This window comes from Camelina sativa, chromosome 4 (assembly GCF_030686135.1).
Source record: "Camelina sativa cultivar CO46 ecotype springtype chromosome 4, ASM3068613v1".
NCBI lineage: Eukaryota > Viridiplantae > Streptophyta > Magnoliopsida > Brassicales > Brassicaceae > Camelina > Camelina sativa.
Window position 1 is genome coordinate 31,984,206 of NC_141883.1, and position 18,688 is coordinate 32,002,893.

The following is an 18,688-nucleotide window of genomic DNA, read 5'->3' on the forward strand; positions in this document are numbered from 1 at the left end:
GGTGAGTACCATCACTAGTTTACTTTTCTAATACCATAAATTCCAATATTAAATTGATCTCAAAATCTTTTGTAAATGTGGAATTAGAAATCCTAAATTGAGAATTGGGAATCCAAACATAATATTTTAATTTAGTTTAGGAAAATAATTATCTTTAAACCAAAAAAAATTGGTATTTTATTTCAGGTAAAGAGTTTTTGCCTATCCAATTGCATAATGTAAAGTCTCATCCACTGTTTTTATTTACAATATTCTTTTTATACATGTTTCAGATCATGATGATGATTCGAAGAAGACAAACTCGACCGAATCCAACGTTGGGATCCATTTCATCATGATAACGCTAGAATATGAATATCACTTTGATTATTTAAATTAGTTCTATCTTTCTAATTAGTTATGTGTTTTATACATTTTTCTGCTTTGTAATTTTAGTAAACTCGATCGATGTTAAAGAAATATATATTGCATATTCATAAATGCAGCGGATCAACATTACATATTTTCTTTGTATTAAACAGATTGATTCTATAGAATCTTAACACAAATTAAGAAAAATATTTAATGTTGATTTAACACAAATGCACTATTTATTTATACCAAACCATTTCTCATAACTATTAACCAACAATATTTTACTACATCAAAAAAATAATTAATAATCTTTGAAATTCACAATTTATTAACATTAATTGACAAAAGTTTATAGAAAATCAATATTTTCATAAAAAAGGATTATATTGTTCTCTAATAATACAATAGTTCATTCAAATATAATAAATGAATATTGATTTATATCACACATTGTACAAAAGTTGATTTTTCTTCAAGCACTGCATTTATGTTAAATCATAGTTTTGTAGTATAGAAAATGTATGTTCAACCATAGCATTTATGTCTGTTTTTTATGATGTTGACTTTCATCATAGAATTAATGGTGTTTGACTTTCATCATAATTTTTTTTATTGTTTGTTTTTCAGTTTGAAAGGATGTCTATAGTAGTATTATTGATAATGATGTCAATACATCAATACATCATAAGAAGAATCTGTTAACATACATCATAAGCTATGCAGAACAGCAGAAGACTTCTTTGAGAGATCTATTTGTTTTGAGTCAACTCCTTGGAGACTGCCATGGTATCCTAGATCTTTTTGCGAACCCTCTAACCTGTACCTGAAAATCATCATGACGAACAAATATATATTAAAGAAGCTAACTCATAAAAGACTCAAGATATCTTCAGAAAAATCATTACTACAATCCTCCTCACCATATCTCCAGCCATGTGCGGAAGATTTGTAGAGACACCAAACCCGTGAATTCCTACAATCAATCACATACATGAACTTGTTCATATGTGGTTTACATGATGATAAAGCTCAAGAAGAATGATTGCTTACCAAATGTCGTTCTCCTCCAGCATGTGTCCTTCATGTATCCATATTTCTCAGCCATGGAAAGGATATAGTTTGGAGTATTCCTCGGTGACAACTTGGATCTGTGAATGCATTCATCATATGTTGCTTTGAGAGGATGTTGTTTGGAGTATTCAGTCATTCCAAACTTTTCTTTACTCACAGCTGTAAGAATATTTTATATTCTATGTGGCCTATGTGTTTTTCGGTTTAATTATAAAGTTCAAGTTCATATTAACGTTTATGAATTCTAATATATAAGACAACACTGTGATGGATCGGTTTCGGTTAATGATTAGAATTGGGTGTATTGATAACCCTCCTCCTTTACCAATATATATAGTTAATATCTTTCTATGTTATTCGTATATATGATAATGTGTAATTAATCTGCAGTATTATATTAATTACATGAAAGGTCATTATACATATGTTATTAAGTGGCTGTTAAAGTAAGTGATGGTTACGTGAATGGTCATGTGGGTTCACTAGTGACTTTTGGTCACATATAAGAAGTGAAGGAACATCATATTAAGTGTGTTGTAACAGTAACAAAAGAATAAGAAAAAATATAGAAAGAGAGAAGAGTGGATTCCTTGTCCATCAAAAGAATCATAAGAGAGAAAGGTCAAAGGGAGGAGAAGATCAATTTGAAGACTTGGATCCATCATCAAGCATAATCAAGCAATGGATCAAGGTTAGTGCTTTCTTCTTTTCTAAGAAAGTGTTCATGGTTGAATTAGATCAAATCTAGATGATCTTTGGGATAGATTTCATGAATCTAGAAATCTGAATTTACATTTGGTATCAGAGCAATCTAGATTTGTTTAGTTCACCATCTAACGTAGGACATGAAGATCTAGTGTTTAACGTACGGTTCGTAAATAAATTCTGGAATTTTTGGTGTGTATATGAACCAACGTAACCGTACGGACAAGGCACGTATAGTAACTGTCATATTCTTCTACATCGTTTCATGCATGAATGAACATAATCCTTAAATAATTGTTTAATTCACTTTGAATAATGTGTGTGCATGAAGATTCTCGTAGAATCATGTCTAGAGTTTGTGGACTTTTGTCTTATTTGAATAGCAAATTAAGATGGAAAGAATCTGGGTCACTATTGATAACTATGCTTACGGTTATTGCATCAATTATGTTCTTTGATCTGTAGTGGTGCTAAACGGTAACCGGTGATTATGGTATGTTAAAAAAAAAAAAAACCATTAGCGCCACCGTAAAGTCGTGATCAACAGTGGTGACTTGTAGAATTATGGCTTATAGTTTGCTTCCGCTGCAAATTTTTTTAGTTTATGTTAATAACCGGGTAATTGTGTTATGTAATATTAACACAATATAAAATAATTTATACCCATTAAATCATTCAATATTTTAATGTTTATATGTATATAACTTGTTAGTCATCAAAGTGGCCTTGTTATATTATATATAGACAGGAAAATTTTAAAATTTTTAATAATTGTTCATAATTAAAGAGATGCTAAAATGACATAAAAGTTTTGATTGATCAATTATTTTGTTATCTATATTCTTGAAGATCGCCCAAAGGTGGATCACTGAATATAGTTAATAATATGAAAAGAATTAATCATTTTCAATATAGTCAATAATTTGTATACCCAAAGATAACAACTCTATTTGATTAATATATGATTTGATTAATTATAAAAGTATAAATTTAGCATCATTAAAAGTGCTTGTGTTTAAATATTGCCCAAAGGTTATTTAAATTCATGCATTAAATTTAAGTTAGGCCTTAAGAGTCTGTATAAAAGTGTCAAAGCACTAAGAGCAAGTTTATTGGGGGGTTCATATAAGGGGAGTTCTTAAATTTTTTATGAATTAATTATGTACTGTTTGAAATATAAGAACTCATGATCTCTTAAATAAAATTTTCTCTTTTATTGGTAGGTTCTTATTTTAGGTCTCTTAATTTTGAAAATATTGTTTTTTAAAGATTTTATAAAATTAAAGAAATATTCCATTTTTATTAATTTTCAAACATACAAAACATAATAAAACATTAATACATATTACAACAGAAGTGTAATTTATAAATGGAGAGAATGATTAATTTTAATACTAATTAGCTCCAAATTTTGCCCAAATATTCTCAACCAAATCATTTTGCAAGCACTTATTTTTTTCCTTATCACGAACATCCTTTCGATTCTTGAGCATAGTAGCGACACATGAAGGCCTGGGTGTTGGAAGTGTGTAGTCAACTTCTGAAGCTCTACTTGACTCCATTTGTGTGAATTAAGTTTGATCAAACAGAGAGTACCCATCTCGTTCGTCCTCTACTATCATATTGCGCAGTATGATACACGCTCTCATTATTTTCCCAATCTTTACTATATCCCAAATAAGTGCCGGGTTTTTGACTATGGCAAATCGAGCCTGCAAAACTCCAAAAGCACGCTCTACATCTTTACGCACAGCTTCTTGTTGTCTTGCAAATAAAGCGTCTTTTGGAGTTTGTAGCAGTGGAATAGATTGGATAAAAGTAGCCCATTTTGGATAAATACCATCTTTCAGATAGTAAGCCAATTTATGCTCATGTCCGTTGACACTGTATTTCACTTTAGGAGCTCGACCATGCAAAATATCATCAAAGACTGGAGATTGGTCAAGAATATTGATATCGTTTAATGTACCTGGTAGTCCAAAGAAAGCATGCCAGATCCAGAGATCATACGAAGCCACCGCCTCTAAAACAATTGTGGGCTTTCCTGTTCCGCGGGTGTATTGACCTTTCCATGCGGTAGGACAATTCTTCCACTCCCAATGCATACAATCGATGCTTCCTATCATGCCGGGAAATCCGCGATACTCGCCAACGTCGAGTAGTCTTTGAAGATCTGCTGGTGTGGGTCTTCTCAAGTACTCATCTCCAAATAAATTTACGACTGAATCTGTAAAATTGTCCAAGCATGCTAGCGCCACGTTTGGAGAAAGTCGGAGGTATTCGTCAAACGCATCACCTGCAGAACCATATGCCATTATACGAATTGCTGTTGTACACTTCTACAATGTAGACAGACCCAACCTTCCGGTAGCATCTCTTCTTTGTTGAAAATAGGGAACTTCATTTGCGAGTTTATCGACAATACGCATGAATAATGGCTTGTTCATTCTAAAACGACGACGGAAAATGTTGGGAGGGTAAGTAGGATCATCACTGAAATAATCATTCCACAAGTGGTCATGACCGACTTCTCGATTTCTTTCAATGTGAATTCGCTTTTTTCTTGGTTTAGGTGGTGGTTGACTTTGGATTGGTGGAGTAAGAAGATTTTGCCATACATGATTGGTGATTTGATCGCATGTTTGATTAAAACATTCATCAAGTATATCATCAACATCATCATTATGGGAAGAAGAAGAAGCCATTTTGGAGCTTTTGGAAATAAAGAAAAAGTGTTTTGGTGTTTAGAATATAGTGATGGAGTTGTATTTTCATTGGTTTGGTGTGAATATTTTGTGTGCTAGTAGTGGACATATATAGGAAATTTTGGGGACTTCAAAACGATAAATATGTGGATGGGAAATATTGGATACAATTTGTGGTCTTAAATGATAAGATAACATGTGGTAGATGTACAAAAATACAAAGTCCCTTGTAAAAACATGTGGTGAAAGTACATAATTATACAAAAGTGGTGAAAACAAATCAGCTTGACCGACTTCATCACTTGATTCCTTCTTTTGGTGTCACGGGTGACCGACTTCGTACTTGACCGACCTGCATTACAATGACAACATCCCAATTATCAAATGAATATCAAAACGATTAATCATATATTCCAATTCTCATAGCATAACAAACACCATATGATTGACAAAGCATCCAAAAACGATTGACAAACAAACTGAAGACATAGTTCACACCATTCGATTACTAACAACAAAAAACACAAGGAGCTTGTCCTAATACATAAAACATTACAAAAGAGACATAGTTAATAAAACACTTGGAGCTTGTCCTAATACATAAAATGCATACAAAAGAGACATAGTTAATAAAACACTTCATTCTCTAACATTCAAACTGATGACATCATGTCTTGAATTAGCTTGTCCTTAAGAGCTTTCTCGGATTCAGTTAGTGAATCCTTTTTAGCAATCAGATTATCAAGCATCACATGCTTCATATTCTCTTTCTTCATAGCAAACTCCTTCTCTTTCAGTTCGAAATCCTTCTGCTTCATCTCATACATCTTCGACACACGATCCAGCTGAAACTCCAAGTAAGCTTTTCCATCTTCCTCCACATCAATCGGTTGGGTGTTAGAGGTTTTTTTGAGTTTTCCCTTTGCGACCTTAACACCTTGAGGACGTGGCTGTGATCCATCAATATCATTAACCGGCTGTCCATTGCCTTTAGTAGGTATGGACGCACACCATTTTTGATCATACCTTAAGTCTCGCCAAGCATGCTCCAAGGTAAACCGATGTCCATGATCATTGAAGAATATTTCGTGTGCTAACTTCATCACGTCATCTTCATTCTGCCCACTCGACTTCTCTCTTGTAGCAGCCTCGTAACAACCAACAAACTTGCACACCAAGTCGTTTATCCTCCCTCACCTCTGCTTACAATGGCTCGCCTCCCTCTTTGGCCGACCCACAGCATTCGGACACTTTGCAATGTAATCCGCAATCCTTCCCCAAAAGGCACCAAGTCTTTGCTGATTAGATCTAACCGGATCCTTGCTGGTGTTGAGCCAACCGGAGACAAGCATGATATCATCAGCTGGTAACCATGCATGCCTTGACTTGCGGTTTTCCTGAGGTGATGCAGGTTCAAATGGAGCTTCAGAACATGGACTTAAGAAAGGACTGTATTCGAGGTTTTGTGTTTCAAGCTGAATTTGTAACAGATTGACATAGCTCGAGGAAGGATGATATGGATTCATGTAGTCGTCAGGATCCATATCAAAGGGGTTGAAGGAGAATAAAGAGATTCGAAGGGGTTAAAGGAGAATAAAGAGATTCAAAGGGGTTAAAGGAGAATAAAGAGATTCAAAGGGGTTAAAGGAGAATAAAGAGATTCATTTGCGAGTTTATAAGGAAGACTATGAACGAGATTGAAAAGGGTTAAAGGACAATAAAGAGATTCATTTGCGAGTTTACTATGAAGAGGAAGAGTATGAATTTATAAGGTTTACGTTTTTTTACTTTTACAACTAGTTGGTTTAAATTTTGTAATTAAGTCTTTCCCTAAACTACACCAACCACACATTAAACATCTTCACAACCAACTAACACAAAACTTCAAACAATAACATCAATGACTGACAAGACTAATACCTACACCAGCAAGTACTAAACACATTTATCACAAACAACAAACAAAACCTTTTACATCAATGATTCACTCTCATACTTTAACTAGCATCAAATAAATGAAGAAAGAAGAGGATGACAATTACCTTACTCCATGGCCGAAGCACACTCTACACTCATCAATCCATCGATATCATTTTTGCCCCATTTAACCTCAATACAAAAGAAAGACATATATCAAAACAAAGACAAAGACACAAGGAGTGGATAATACAATGAATATCAAACAAAGACAACAAAACACAAGGAGTGAATAATACTACAACCAAAATCTCTTTAACACATAACCAGACAAGAACAATCATGTCTAAACATCTCTTTAAACCATCACTTACAAATCGTTATACCAACACATTATAAAACATTACACAAACACACTATAAAACATTACACAAACAGAGCAAATCGGATCACATGGTTCTCAAGAACCATAATCTGTTTAAACCATCACTTATCGATCGCTTAAAAAAGACAAACACACCATAAACTAACCACAAACAAACCAAATCGGATCACATGGTTCTCAAGAACCCTAATCCCTTTAAACCATCACTTATCAATCGGATAATACTACAACCAACCCACCATAAACTAAACACAAACATTACAAAGCGGATCAAAGAACCCTAATTTTTGAAGAACAAACCAAGAACCCTAATTTCTAGAACAAACATCAAACAACCCTAATTTCAAGCAACCAAACTCAAATCACCCTAATAATACTAATGCCCTGATAAACTTACCCTCTCAATCGAATTCATCCAATCTCTTCCGATTGAATCGCCTACTCCTTCAAATCGCCACCGCTACAATCTCCACGACGATTCAAATCGCCACTGCTACAGTCGCCTCCGAGAAGATCTCTGCCGATTCAAATCGAGACTTTGATCGAGAGAAAGAGAGACTTTGATCTGCAGATCTTCCTTTCTCGGATCGAGACTTTGAACGGGAGAGAAAGAGAGAAGTTGATCGGGAGAGAAAGAGAGAAAAATTAATCTCGTTTGTCGGCAAAATTTTTTTTTTTTCCCTTTTCTATTATTCGCTTGGCCAACGAAAAATGGACACATACCAGTCTCTTATGAACGATTTCAGTATGTAATATAAGAGAGTCTCTTCTTAATTTTCTTTTCTTTTGATTTAATTTTAGCCTACCAAATATCTATGAACCCCCGATAAACATGGTCTAATAGGTAAGCATGTTTACATGTTTGCAGCTTCTTCAAATTTGTATGCATCTGCTAACTCTGTCGTAAAGTTCAATGGACTGAATTACGGTGAATGGTCTGACCAGATCCGGTTTGCATTGGGTATTATGGCTTTGGACTCTGCAATACTAATAGATGAGGAACCTGCAGCCATTACAGAAGATAGCTCCGAAACTGAAAAAAACCTCGTTATGAGATTTGGGAGTGATCTAACAGGCTGAGTTTGAACCTCATGAGAATGACGATGGTAGAAAGTGTTAAGCCATCTATGCCTAAGACAGAGAAAGCAAGGGAATTCATTGAGAAAATTAAGGAGTGTTCACAATCTGAATTGGCTGACAAGTCGATTGTAGGAAGTCTCATGAATGAGCTTACTACGAAAAAATTTGACTGGTCTCAGCCAATTCATGATCATGTGACCCACATGTCTAACTTGGCAGCAAGGTTGTCAACCTTGGGAATGGAAGTTCATGAGAATTTCTTGGTCCAGTTCATTATGAACTCTCTACCTTTTGAGTTTAGCCAGTTCCAGGTGAATTACAACACCATTAAAGATAAATGGGACTTTAAGGAGTTAAAGGCTATGTTGGTTCAAGAGGAAGGGAGAATTAAGAAAATGAAGGATCATGTTGTCAATCTTGTGGGCTATGGAAATGCTAGCAGCAATAAAGGAAAACCAAGTAGGAAGGACAAGATGAAGGATAAAGCTTTCATGAAAGGTCCCGAAAGTCAAATCCAGAAGGAAAGGAAGTGTTTCTTCTGCAAGAAAATGGGACACTTCAAGAAAGACTGTCCGAAAAGAAAGGCATGGTTCGAAAAGAAAGGTACGCAACATATTTATGTTTGCTCTGAATTGAACCTTGTTGAAGTGCCTAAAAATACTTGGTGGTTATACTGGTGCTACTACTCATGTGTCTCATATTAAACAGGGATTCAGTTCGATTCAACCCATAAGAGGACCTGAACAATTTTTGTTCATGGGAAACAGAATGAAGGCACGAATTGAAGGCATTGGGACTTATAAGTTGATCTTGGACACTGGATGTCATGTAGATCTTGAAGGCTGTCTCTATGTACTTGAGTGTACTAGAAATCTTGTTTCAGTTAGTAGGTTGGATAATTTAGGTTTTGTTTTTAAGATTGGACATGGTGTTTTCTCATTGTACCGAAATGATAACCTTAATGGAAGTGGTACTTTGTTTGATTCACTTTATCGTTTCAATCTTGATATAAAGTTTTCTAAATCTTTGTTTAATATTGAAAGTCAAGGCATTAAGCGTAGTGCATCTGATGAAAGTTCAGCTTTCTTGTGGCATCAAAGACTAGGTCACATTTTCAAGGAAAGAATTATGAGGTTGGTAAAGAATGAAATTCTTTCTCACTTGGATTTTAGTGATCTAAATGTGTGTGTAGACTGCATGAAAGGAAAGCAGACTAAACACATTACAAAGAAACCAGCCACAAGAAGTACTCAAGTTCTTGAGTTAATACACACCGATATATGTGGTCCGTTTGATGCTCCATCTTGGAGCGGTGAAAAATAATTTATCACCTTCATTGATGATTACTCACGTTATGGTTATACTTATCTGCTGCATGAAAAATCTCAGTCCGTGAATATCCTAGAGATATTCATTAATGAGGTGGAAAGGCAATTAGATAGAAAAGTGAAAGTAGTGAGATCTGATAGAGGTGGTGAGTTTTATGGAAAATTCACAGAAAATGGACAATGTCCTGGTCCATTTGCAAAGCTACTTGAGAGTAGAGGCATTTGTGCACAGTATACAATGCCTGGTACTCCTCAGCAGAATGGTGTAGCTGAGAGGCGGAATCGTACTTTAATGGAAATGGTTAGGAGCATGATTAGTAATAGTTATTTACCCCTTTCGTTGTGGACATATGCATTAAAGACTGCAACATATGTCTTAAACCGGGTTCCTAGTAAGGCAGTTCCTAAGACTCCTTTTGAACTGTGGACGGGAAGGAAACCTAGCTTAAGACATTTACGTGTTTGGGGATGTCCAGCAGAAGTAAAGCCATATAATCCACTTGAAAAGAAACTTGATTCGAGGACTGTCAGTGGTTTCTTCATTGGCTATCCGAAAAATCAAAGGGGTATGTATTTTACTGTCCTAAGCATAGTACGAGAATAATTGAAACGGGAAATGCTAGGTTCATTGAAAATGGTCAAACTAGTGGGAGTGGTGAACCAAGAAAGGTGGACATTCAAAAAATTCAGGTTGAAGTTCCTTCACCTGTCGTCACACCTAAGGTTGTCGTTCATATTGTTTCAGTACAGTCAAATGAAGCAATAGAACAACATGATGATGTACCAATCCCAGTAGATGAAGGGACAACGGAAAAACGGCTTTTTCATACCCCCACAATAACCATGTGTTGAATTCATACATTTGACTATTAGTCTGGCCTAAACATACATTATGTTTCTAAATATTTGAATTCCATACCCCAACTTCGAAATCACTACCTCAAGTATAATCGATGTGCCAAAATATACAAAAACGTGTTTCTCGATTAACTCTGTTAAGCTTCCGTTTAATCCTTCTGACGTGGATTCCACGTGTACGAAGCGATCCAAACGACGTCGTTTTGGCAAAAGAGAGAATCTAAAATTTTGGCCAAAACGACGTCGTTTTTTATTTGTCTCTCAAAACTCTCGTCCTCTCTCCCGAAACTCTCTTTACGACAGAAGAACCCTAGAATTTGGACGTTTTCAATTTCGACCCAATCTGAAGGAGATGCATCCAATGTATTCATCATCTAGTTCTGGTAAGTAATAATTTGTGTTTTGGTTGATTTTAGTTATTCAATTTCGATAAAATATATGCGAATTTTGATTTCTATATTTGGCTAAGGGTTGAAAGCGAGCTACAGTCGCCGTAGACAAGAAAGAGGGATACCTAGAAAATGTAGATGTGGTGCAGTGTCTGTAATCAAGACTACAGAAACATTGAAGAATCCAGGGAGGATATTTTATTGTTGTCCTTATGGCTCAAAGGAGAATAGTGGTCATTTGTTCAAATGGACTGATTTATCTATGGTGGAAGAGATGGAAGAAGTTGAGAGTGTTGTTGAGAAGATACAAGTAGATGTGAGAAGCTTAGAGAAAGGCTTACATGATGTGGAAGCTGAGATGAAGAGTCTAGCAATGAAAAGCCATGGAAGTGAAATAGAAGGCATAAAAGCTGTTGCACAAGGATGTGAGAAGGAGATTGGAGAACTCAAAGCCATGATCGTTTGTTGTGAGAAAGAGATTCAAGCATTACGTAGCTTCAAAAATTTGATTGTGTGTACTGTAGTCATGTTTGTGCTATATGCTTTAATCTTTTAAGCAATAAGCAAAACCCGTTTATGTAATGGTAATGGAGCTAAAATGCTATAAAGAAATGCTATGAAGAGAGTTGTTTTAGATGATTCCATTTAGATGACAAAGTTTTTAAAAACATCCGAGTCAATAAGCAGACAAAAAACAAGCATCCTACATCTTAAACCATATACCAAAAAACCATTATCCTAAACATTCAATCCATCCAAATATTGTCTCCAAAAAACCATCATCCTAAACATTCAATACAAACAACATCATCCTAATCATAATCTATAAAACAACTAATCAGCAAGTGAAATCTGTGATGGTTGGCTTGATTGGCTTGGTTGACTTGCTTGACTTGCTTGACTTGGACCTTCCCCTTGTGTTTTCCTTGGCTTATAGCGATGGACTCCAATATAGAACAACTTCTTGTGTTATGTCCTACCGTGCTACAATTAGCACAACGCAAAGTAATTCCTGCTCTGCTAATTTTAATTTTCTTTGGTGGAGCGACATCTTCTACAACCTTTGCTTTCTTTTTCCTTTTCTTTGGAGATTCATTTTTGCCCTTGATTCGTTTTTGTATCTTCTTCCGCCCTTTAGTTGGCTCTCTAGGTGGTGGTTGAAGCTCTGTTTCACCAGATTTTCTCCAGAAGTACATACCATTAACTCCCCTCATTGTATCATTGTATTGAGCCACCCATCTTGATGTCAAATACCAGTCAGAGGTAACAAAATCCTCAGGCTTCAGATTCTTCCTCATCCCAATTACACGCAATACATGACGGCAAGGAATTCCTGTCATACTCCACCTTCTACATGCACATGTTTTCGCATTCATATCAACCCTGAAACCATGATGAACATGTTCGGCCACCTCATAATGACCATTGCCACAAGGGATTACCTGACAATACTTCATGTGTCGCTGCTCTTCTTTAATGGTCTTAGCAACTTTCTTAGTATACTTCCCCTTGTGCTTTTCAGCCTTCTTTCTTCTCATTTCATTTCGGAGCAGGCATTGTCGTCTTATGCTCTCCAACATTGCTACCAATGGCATCTCTCTTGCTTTGTTGATAGTATTGTTGTAAGACTCTGAGAAGTTATTCGAGACATCTTCACACACTGATGTGCAACCGAAGAAAGCACGGCTACAGTTCTCTGGATTCTTCGACATCACAGCATCATAAACACCTTGATCAAACTTCTTCAGTTCTTCAATGGCTCTGTTGTAGTCTGCGGTATTGAAACTTTTAGCAACAGCCCAAAAAAGGTGTTTAGGCAGCTCTTTGCCCGGATATGCTCTCTTAAGGTTCCCGTATATGTGGCGTGCACACATACGATGTTCGACTTTGGGCAACTCTTGTTCCACAGCAATAAGCAGGCCCTATCATAAAAAGAGTAAGTGTCTCAAACTCATAATTTAAGTATAATGTAGATTAGGAGAGTAAGTGTCTCCAACTCACCTTCTGCCTGTCTGATATGAGACTAAATCCTTCACCATATCCAAGTTGCAAGTCTGTTTTAAGAAGCTGGATAAACCATATCCAACTTTCTGTATTCTCTATTGGCACAATAGCCCATGCAACAGGGAATAACTGGTTGTTGGCATCTCGTCCGATAGCTGCCAAGAGTTGACATTTCACATCGTTCTTCAAAGAACAACCATCTATCCCAAATATGGGTCCACATTGAGCAACAAATGTCTTTCGGAGTGCTGCCAAACAGACGTAGAACCTATCAAACTTCTCAATACCTTCATCATTTCTAATTGTTCCCACTTCAACAGTCGAGCCTGGGTTAGAACTGACAAAAAAATAAGCAAAGTTAGAGAAAGTTAGAGATGAGAATCGGTTTCAAAAAAGTAAATGCAAATCTAAAAAGAAAAACTTACTCAAGTAGCTCTAGACGGTAGTCCTTTAGTCTAGCAAATTGCTCATCATGTTCAGCTTGAATCATTGCCAATGCTTTTGTCTTGGCTTTTCAACATTGATCTGTAGTGACCACCAAGTTGTAACGGTCCTCCATTATTGCTTGTATTGCCTTCGGCTTGAAAGTAGGATCATTCCTAATGTCATCCAATAGTAACTTAGCAATGACCCCATCCTTCACTACCTTGCTATACTTGTTTGGGACACATGAATGGAAGTCATTGTAGTACATGACTTTGAATGTGTTCAGTTCTTTTTGAAAAGAACAATAGAGTCTGAATTTGCAACCACCACCAAGAGAGCATATGACTTCCGATTTCTCAGATCCCCATCTAGCATACTTCACATTAATTCCTTCCTTAAGCACATACTCAACAACAGCTTCCTTGAACAAAGGTATGCTGTCAAATACCTGCCCCAATCTTATCTCTCCACTGCCTTTTTTGTACCTAAGGTGTTTTTCGGATCCACCATCCTCATCATCTGAATTCTGAGGAGTGGCCTCAGAATCACAAGCCTCATCTTCCTCATCATCATCTCCTCTACCGAAACAATCCTCCTCATCACCACCTCTAGGAGACCAAGCTCTATCGTTGCCTTCACCATATCCACCATCATTGACTCCTTCTTGACCAGCTCTATCATTGCCTCGATCTTCACCAGCTCCATCATCATTGTGTTCTTCTTCACCATGTCCATCATTAGAAATCTCATCCTTCTCCACATAGAGTTCTATTGATCTTGTCCACATCGCAGCTGAACACATTCTCTGGAAATTATCGGATCCATCATACAACAACTTCAACTCTGAGAACATCTCGTAGGGATATTTAAACCATATCATTTGCCCAACCATAGACAACCCAATCGACTCCACCATGTTTGTAAATATTGTCTCCGCCTTGCATCCAAGACTATGAGTCTCGCCTCCAACATATGCAATCACAACACCATCGGCGACTTCAAACTTTCCATTATAGTAGATTATGAAAATTGGATCTTCAGGTCTACAAAAACAAAACCAAATATTGTTCAAAACCGAGATTTACTCTTAACACACACACAAATCATACACGACTTATACAAATACCCACTATTATAACACATTTTTGATGCAATTACACAATACAATTCAACAAACTATCCAATCGATGAACTATAAGGAGCTTGAAAAAGATGAACTATGAGGAGAATGAAAATCGATGAACCGAGATTTTCTCTAACACACACACGTTAATCAATCGACAATCGACCAACTATGAGGAGGATGAAAAAGATTTTTCGAAAATTATCGGTCTGGAACTACAGGTGCGACTTCCGAACCACCTTCATCCCCGGGAATCATTGCAGTCGGCTTCAGAAGAGACAGTTTCCGCCGTAGAGAGAGTTTCGGGAGAGAGGAAGAGAGTTTTGAGAGACAAATAAAAAACGACGTCGTTTTGGCCAAAATTTTAGATTCTCTCTTTTGCCAAAACGACGTCGTTTGGATCGTTTCGTACACGTGGAATCCACGTCAGAAGGATTAAACGGAAGCTTAACAGAGTTAATCGAGAAACACGTTTTTGTATATTTTGGCACATCGATTATACTTGAGGTAGTGATTTCGAAGTTGGGGTATGGAATTCAAATATTTAGAAACATAATGTATGTTTAGGCCAGACTAATAGTCAAATGTATGAATTCAACACATGGTTATTGTGGGGGTATGAAAAAGCCGTTTTTCCAAGGGACAACTAATGAACCTATCGCTGTTCATGAAGAAAATGGTGTACCACAAGAACCATTAAGGCGATCTAGAAGGAACCGGAGATCTGCCATTTCAAATGACTATGTGGTTTATGCTGTTGAAAGTGAATGTGACTTAAGCATTGACGAAGACCCGAACACATTCCAAAAAGCCATGGAAAGTGACAATTCTGAAAAATGGTCTATCGCCGCGAAAGAAGAAATAAAATCTATGGGTGATAATAATGTTTGGGACTTAGTAGAGTTGCCAAACGGTTTCAAAACCGTTGGTTCTAAATGGGTCTTTAAGACTAAACGCGACTCGAAAGGTAACATTGAAAGATACAAGGCTCGCCTTGTTGCCAAAGGTTTCACCCAAAAAGATGGCATTGACTATAAAGAGACCTTCTCTCCAGTTTCAAAGAAGGATTCTCTTAGAATTGTTTTGGCTTTGGTGGCTCATTATGATCTGGAGCTTCACCAAATGGATGTAAAAACTGCCTTTCTGAATGGAGAGCTTGAGGAAGAAGTATACATGGATCAACCTGAAGGGTTTGTGACCACAGGAAATGAACATCTGGTGTGTAAGCTGAAAAAGTCAATATATGGACTTAAACAAGCTTCTAGACAATGGTATTTGAAATTTAATGATACCATTACGTCATATGGGTTTGTAGAAGTTATCGTTGACCGATGCATCTACATAAAGGTCAGTGGGAGCAAGTTTGTGATTTTAGTCTTATATGTTGATGATATTTTGCTTGCTGCAAATGACATGGGTATGCTACATGATATAAAGAAATATCTATCTAAGAACTTTGAAATGAAAGATATGGGTGAGGCATCTTATGTGATCGGAATAGAAATAATTCGAGATAGATCACAAGGATTGCTAAGTTTGTCTCAGAAAGGATATATCAATAAGGTCTTAGAGAGATATAGAATGAGTGAATGCTCTGCTGGTAAAATTCCAATTCAGAAAGGGGACAAGTTCAGTAAAATGCAATGTCCAAGAAATGAATTGGAACGTAAAGAAATGGAAAGAATTCCTTATGCATCAGTGGTCGGGAGTTTGAACTATGTTCAGACATGTACTCGACCAGATATCAGTTTTGCTGTTGGTATGTTGGATCGATATCAAAGTAATCCCGGAATGGATCACTGGAAGGCTGCAAAGAAGGTTCTCAGGTACTTGCAAGGCACCAAAGAGTTCATGCTTACATACAGGAGATCTGATGACCTTGAGGTCATTGGATATTCAGATTCAGACTATGCCGGATGCGTTGATAGTAGGAAATCGACGTTTGGATATTTGTTCTTGTTAGCTGGAGGAGCAATATCGTGGAAAAGTGGAAAGCAGTCTGTCATTGCTTCTTCCACTATGGAGGCCGAATTTGTGGCATGCTTTGATGCCACGGTTCATTCATTGTGGCTGCGGAACTTTATCTCAGGGCTTCAGATTGTCGACAACATAGAGAAGCCGCTGAGAATTTACTGTGATAATTCAGCAGCTGTCTTCTTTTCAAAGAATGACAAGTACTCGAAAGGTGCTAAACACATGGAGATAAAGTACTTGTCTGTCAAAGAAGAAGTGCGGAAACATAGAGTGTCTTTTGAGCATATAAGGACGGATATGATGGTTGCAGATCCGCTAACTAAGGGATTACCACCCAATGTGTTCATTGGCCATGTAGAACGTATGGGTGTTATCGATAAGACCTTGCTGTTTTGATTATAGGATGCTTATTATGTATGAGAAACTATGAATTCACTTAAAGTTATGTTTCTGTTTTATTAGACATGTTATCATTAAAGTATGTGTACACATATATGGTTTATAGATAACATAAATATTTTGAGGATTAAGGTTCTTCTCAATATAAAAGAATAATATAAAATTGGAATTGATTTGTGATACATGGAAGGGAGCATGTCGTTCAATGACGTGTGACCGCCATGATTCGATCAGTTTGATTTTATTAAAGTCATTAAAGGTTAAGAGAACTTGATATTAAAGTGCGCATTAAAGTTATTAAACCATTAAGCTGACACAAAGGCCAAGTGGGAGAATGTAAGAATATTTTATATTCTATGTGACCTATGTGTCTTTCGGTTTAATTATAAAGTTCAAGTTCATATTAACGTTTATGAATTCTAATATATAAGACGACACTGTGATGGATCGGTTTCGGTTAATGATTAGAATTGGATGTATTGATAACCCTCTTCCCTTACCAATATATATAGTTAATATCTTTCTATGTTATTCGTATATATGATAATGTGTAATTAATCTGCGGTATTATATTAATTACATGAAAGGTCATTATACATATGTTATTAAGTGGCTGTTAAAGTAAGTGATGGTTACGTGAATGGTCATGTGGGTTCACTAGTGACTTTTGGTCACATATAAGAAGTGAAGGAACATCATATTAAGTGTGTTGTAACAGTAACAAAAGAATAAGAAAAAATATAGAAAGAGAGAAGAGTGGATTCCTTGTCCATCAAAGGAATCATAAGAGAGAAAGGTCAAAGGGAGGAGAAGATCAATTTGAAGACTTGGATCCATAATCAAGCAATGGATCAAGGTTAGTGCTTTCTTTTTTTCTAAGAAAGTGTTCATGGTTGAATTAGATCAAATCTAGATGATCTTTGGGATAGATTTCATGAATCTAGAAATCTGAATTTACAGCAGCTTCCAAATCCTAGAACATTTAGGGAAAACATACTGAACCAATGAAAATTTTCAGTGTAGAGATTTTTGGTTTGTATGTCGTACGTAGTATTAGGGGCTGTTATTGGAGAGATTGTTTTCTAAAACTATATGGAATTGTAAATTCTAAAAATCAAAACACATAGATTTTGAAATAACATGTTTTATCCTTGAATTTGAATTCTTCTATTTTACACTTTTAAATCCATTCAATTCATTTAAAACATAATATAGATTTTGAAATCCAAAAACAAATCATTAAATGAATAACATGATATTTAAACAAATATTTGTAAATCATATAACCAATTAACACATAATTTTGATAAGTATTTTAAAATCAATAATTGAATAATAAATGTTTTTTGTTTGGATTTCCAAATTTATTAAAATCATAAAACCAATAACTCCCTCTTACTTTATTAATTAAACAATTTACAAACCAATAACTCCCTCTTACTTTATTAATTAAACAATTTTGCAAAATACCTTACGCCACTTCACACGTGCCACTAAACTGAAAGCTTTAGAGGCTAATGTAGATTTTCTAGGTTTCACCCTCAAGCTTTCTTATGCAATTACGGCCCCACGATGGCAGTCGAACAAACAGGCTCTGTTTAGTGTCACAAATCAACAGATTTTATAGAATTGAAAAATTAGTATCAAGTTCTGAGAAAATTATCTTACTGATAGTCATTAGTCAAATTAAATGCTCTTTGGTCCCTTTTTATGCAGAGGTGGCAAAAATGCCTATTCTTCGCCATCAACATTTACTTTATCATTTTCATTTGCAATCGCTACATGAAAAAATAAAATATGAATAAGATGAACACACCTCTCTATATTATTCGCCTGACATTACTATCAATTTGTATGCAATGTGCATTGATTTCAGCTCATGACTTTAGATGGTGCCTTGCACAAGCTTAGTACAGCTAATAATACTTATCTATTTGGTGACTTTGAAGGTATTTAATATTTATGTACAA

The 18,688-nt window shown here is 35.9% G+C and overlaps 3 protein-coding genes and 1 pseudogene across 3 annotated transcripts in view; all 4 read right to left on the minus strand.

Moving 5' to 3' along the window:
• The window catches only part of LOC104783143 (putative carboxylesterase 8), a 59,866-nt gene that overhangs the window by 39,243 nt on the left and 1,935 nt on the right, over window positions 1-18,688 (minus strand). The window lies entirely within an intron of this gene.
• On the minus strand, window positions 5,489-6,379 carry LOC104784428 (glutathione S-transferase T2-like). Its single transcript, XM_087509597.1, has 2 exons — window positions 6,074-6,379; window positions 5,489-5,983 (listed from the first exon to the last, which is right to left on the minus strand). Exons 1-2 carry the CDS (start codon window positions 6,377-6,379, stop codon window positions 5,489-5,491), a joined length of 801 nt encoding a protein of 266 aa, XP_087365723.1.
• On the minus strand, window positions 11,605-13,403 carry LOC147946397 (uncharacterized). Its single transcript, XM_087509598.1, has 3 exons — window positions 13,218-13,403; window positions 12,794-13,033; window positions 11,605-12,714 (listed from the first exon to the last, which is right to left on the minus strand). Exon 3 carries the CDS (start codon window positions 12,664-12,666, stop codon window positions 11,605-11,607), a length of 1,062 nt encoding a protein of 353 aa, XP_087365724.1. The 5' UTR covers window positions 12,667-12,714; window positions 12,794-13,033; window positions 13,218-13,403.
• LOC147946398 (uncharacterized) lies at window positions 12,767-14,365 on the minus strand (annotated as a pseudogene).

Excerpts from the sequence above, each read along its gene's own strand:
- LOC104784428 (XM_087509597.1), bottom strand. The coding sequence starts at position 6,379 with ATGGATCCTGACGACTACATGAATCCATATCATCCTTCCTCGAGCTAT. Across the intron at positions 5,984-6,073 it reads TTGCAAAGTGTCCGAATGCT|GCTGCTACAAGAGAGAAGTC; the intron begins GTGGGTCGGCCA and ends GGTTGTTACGAG.
- LOC147946397 (XM_087509598.1), bottom strand. The coding sequence starts at position 12,666 with ATGTGTGCACGCCACATATACGGGAACCTTAAGAGAGCATATCCGGGC.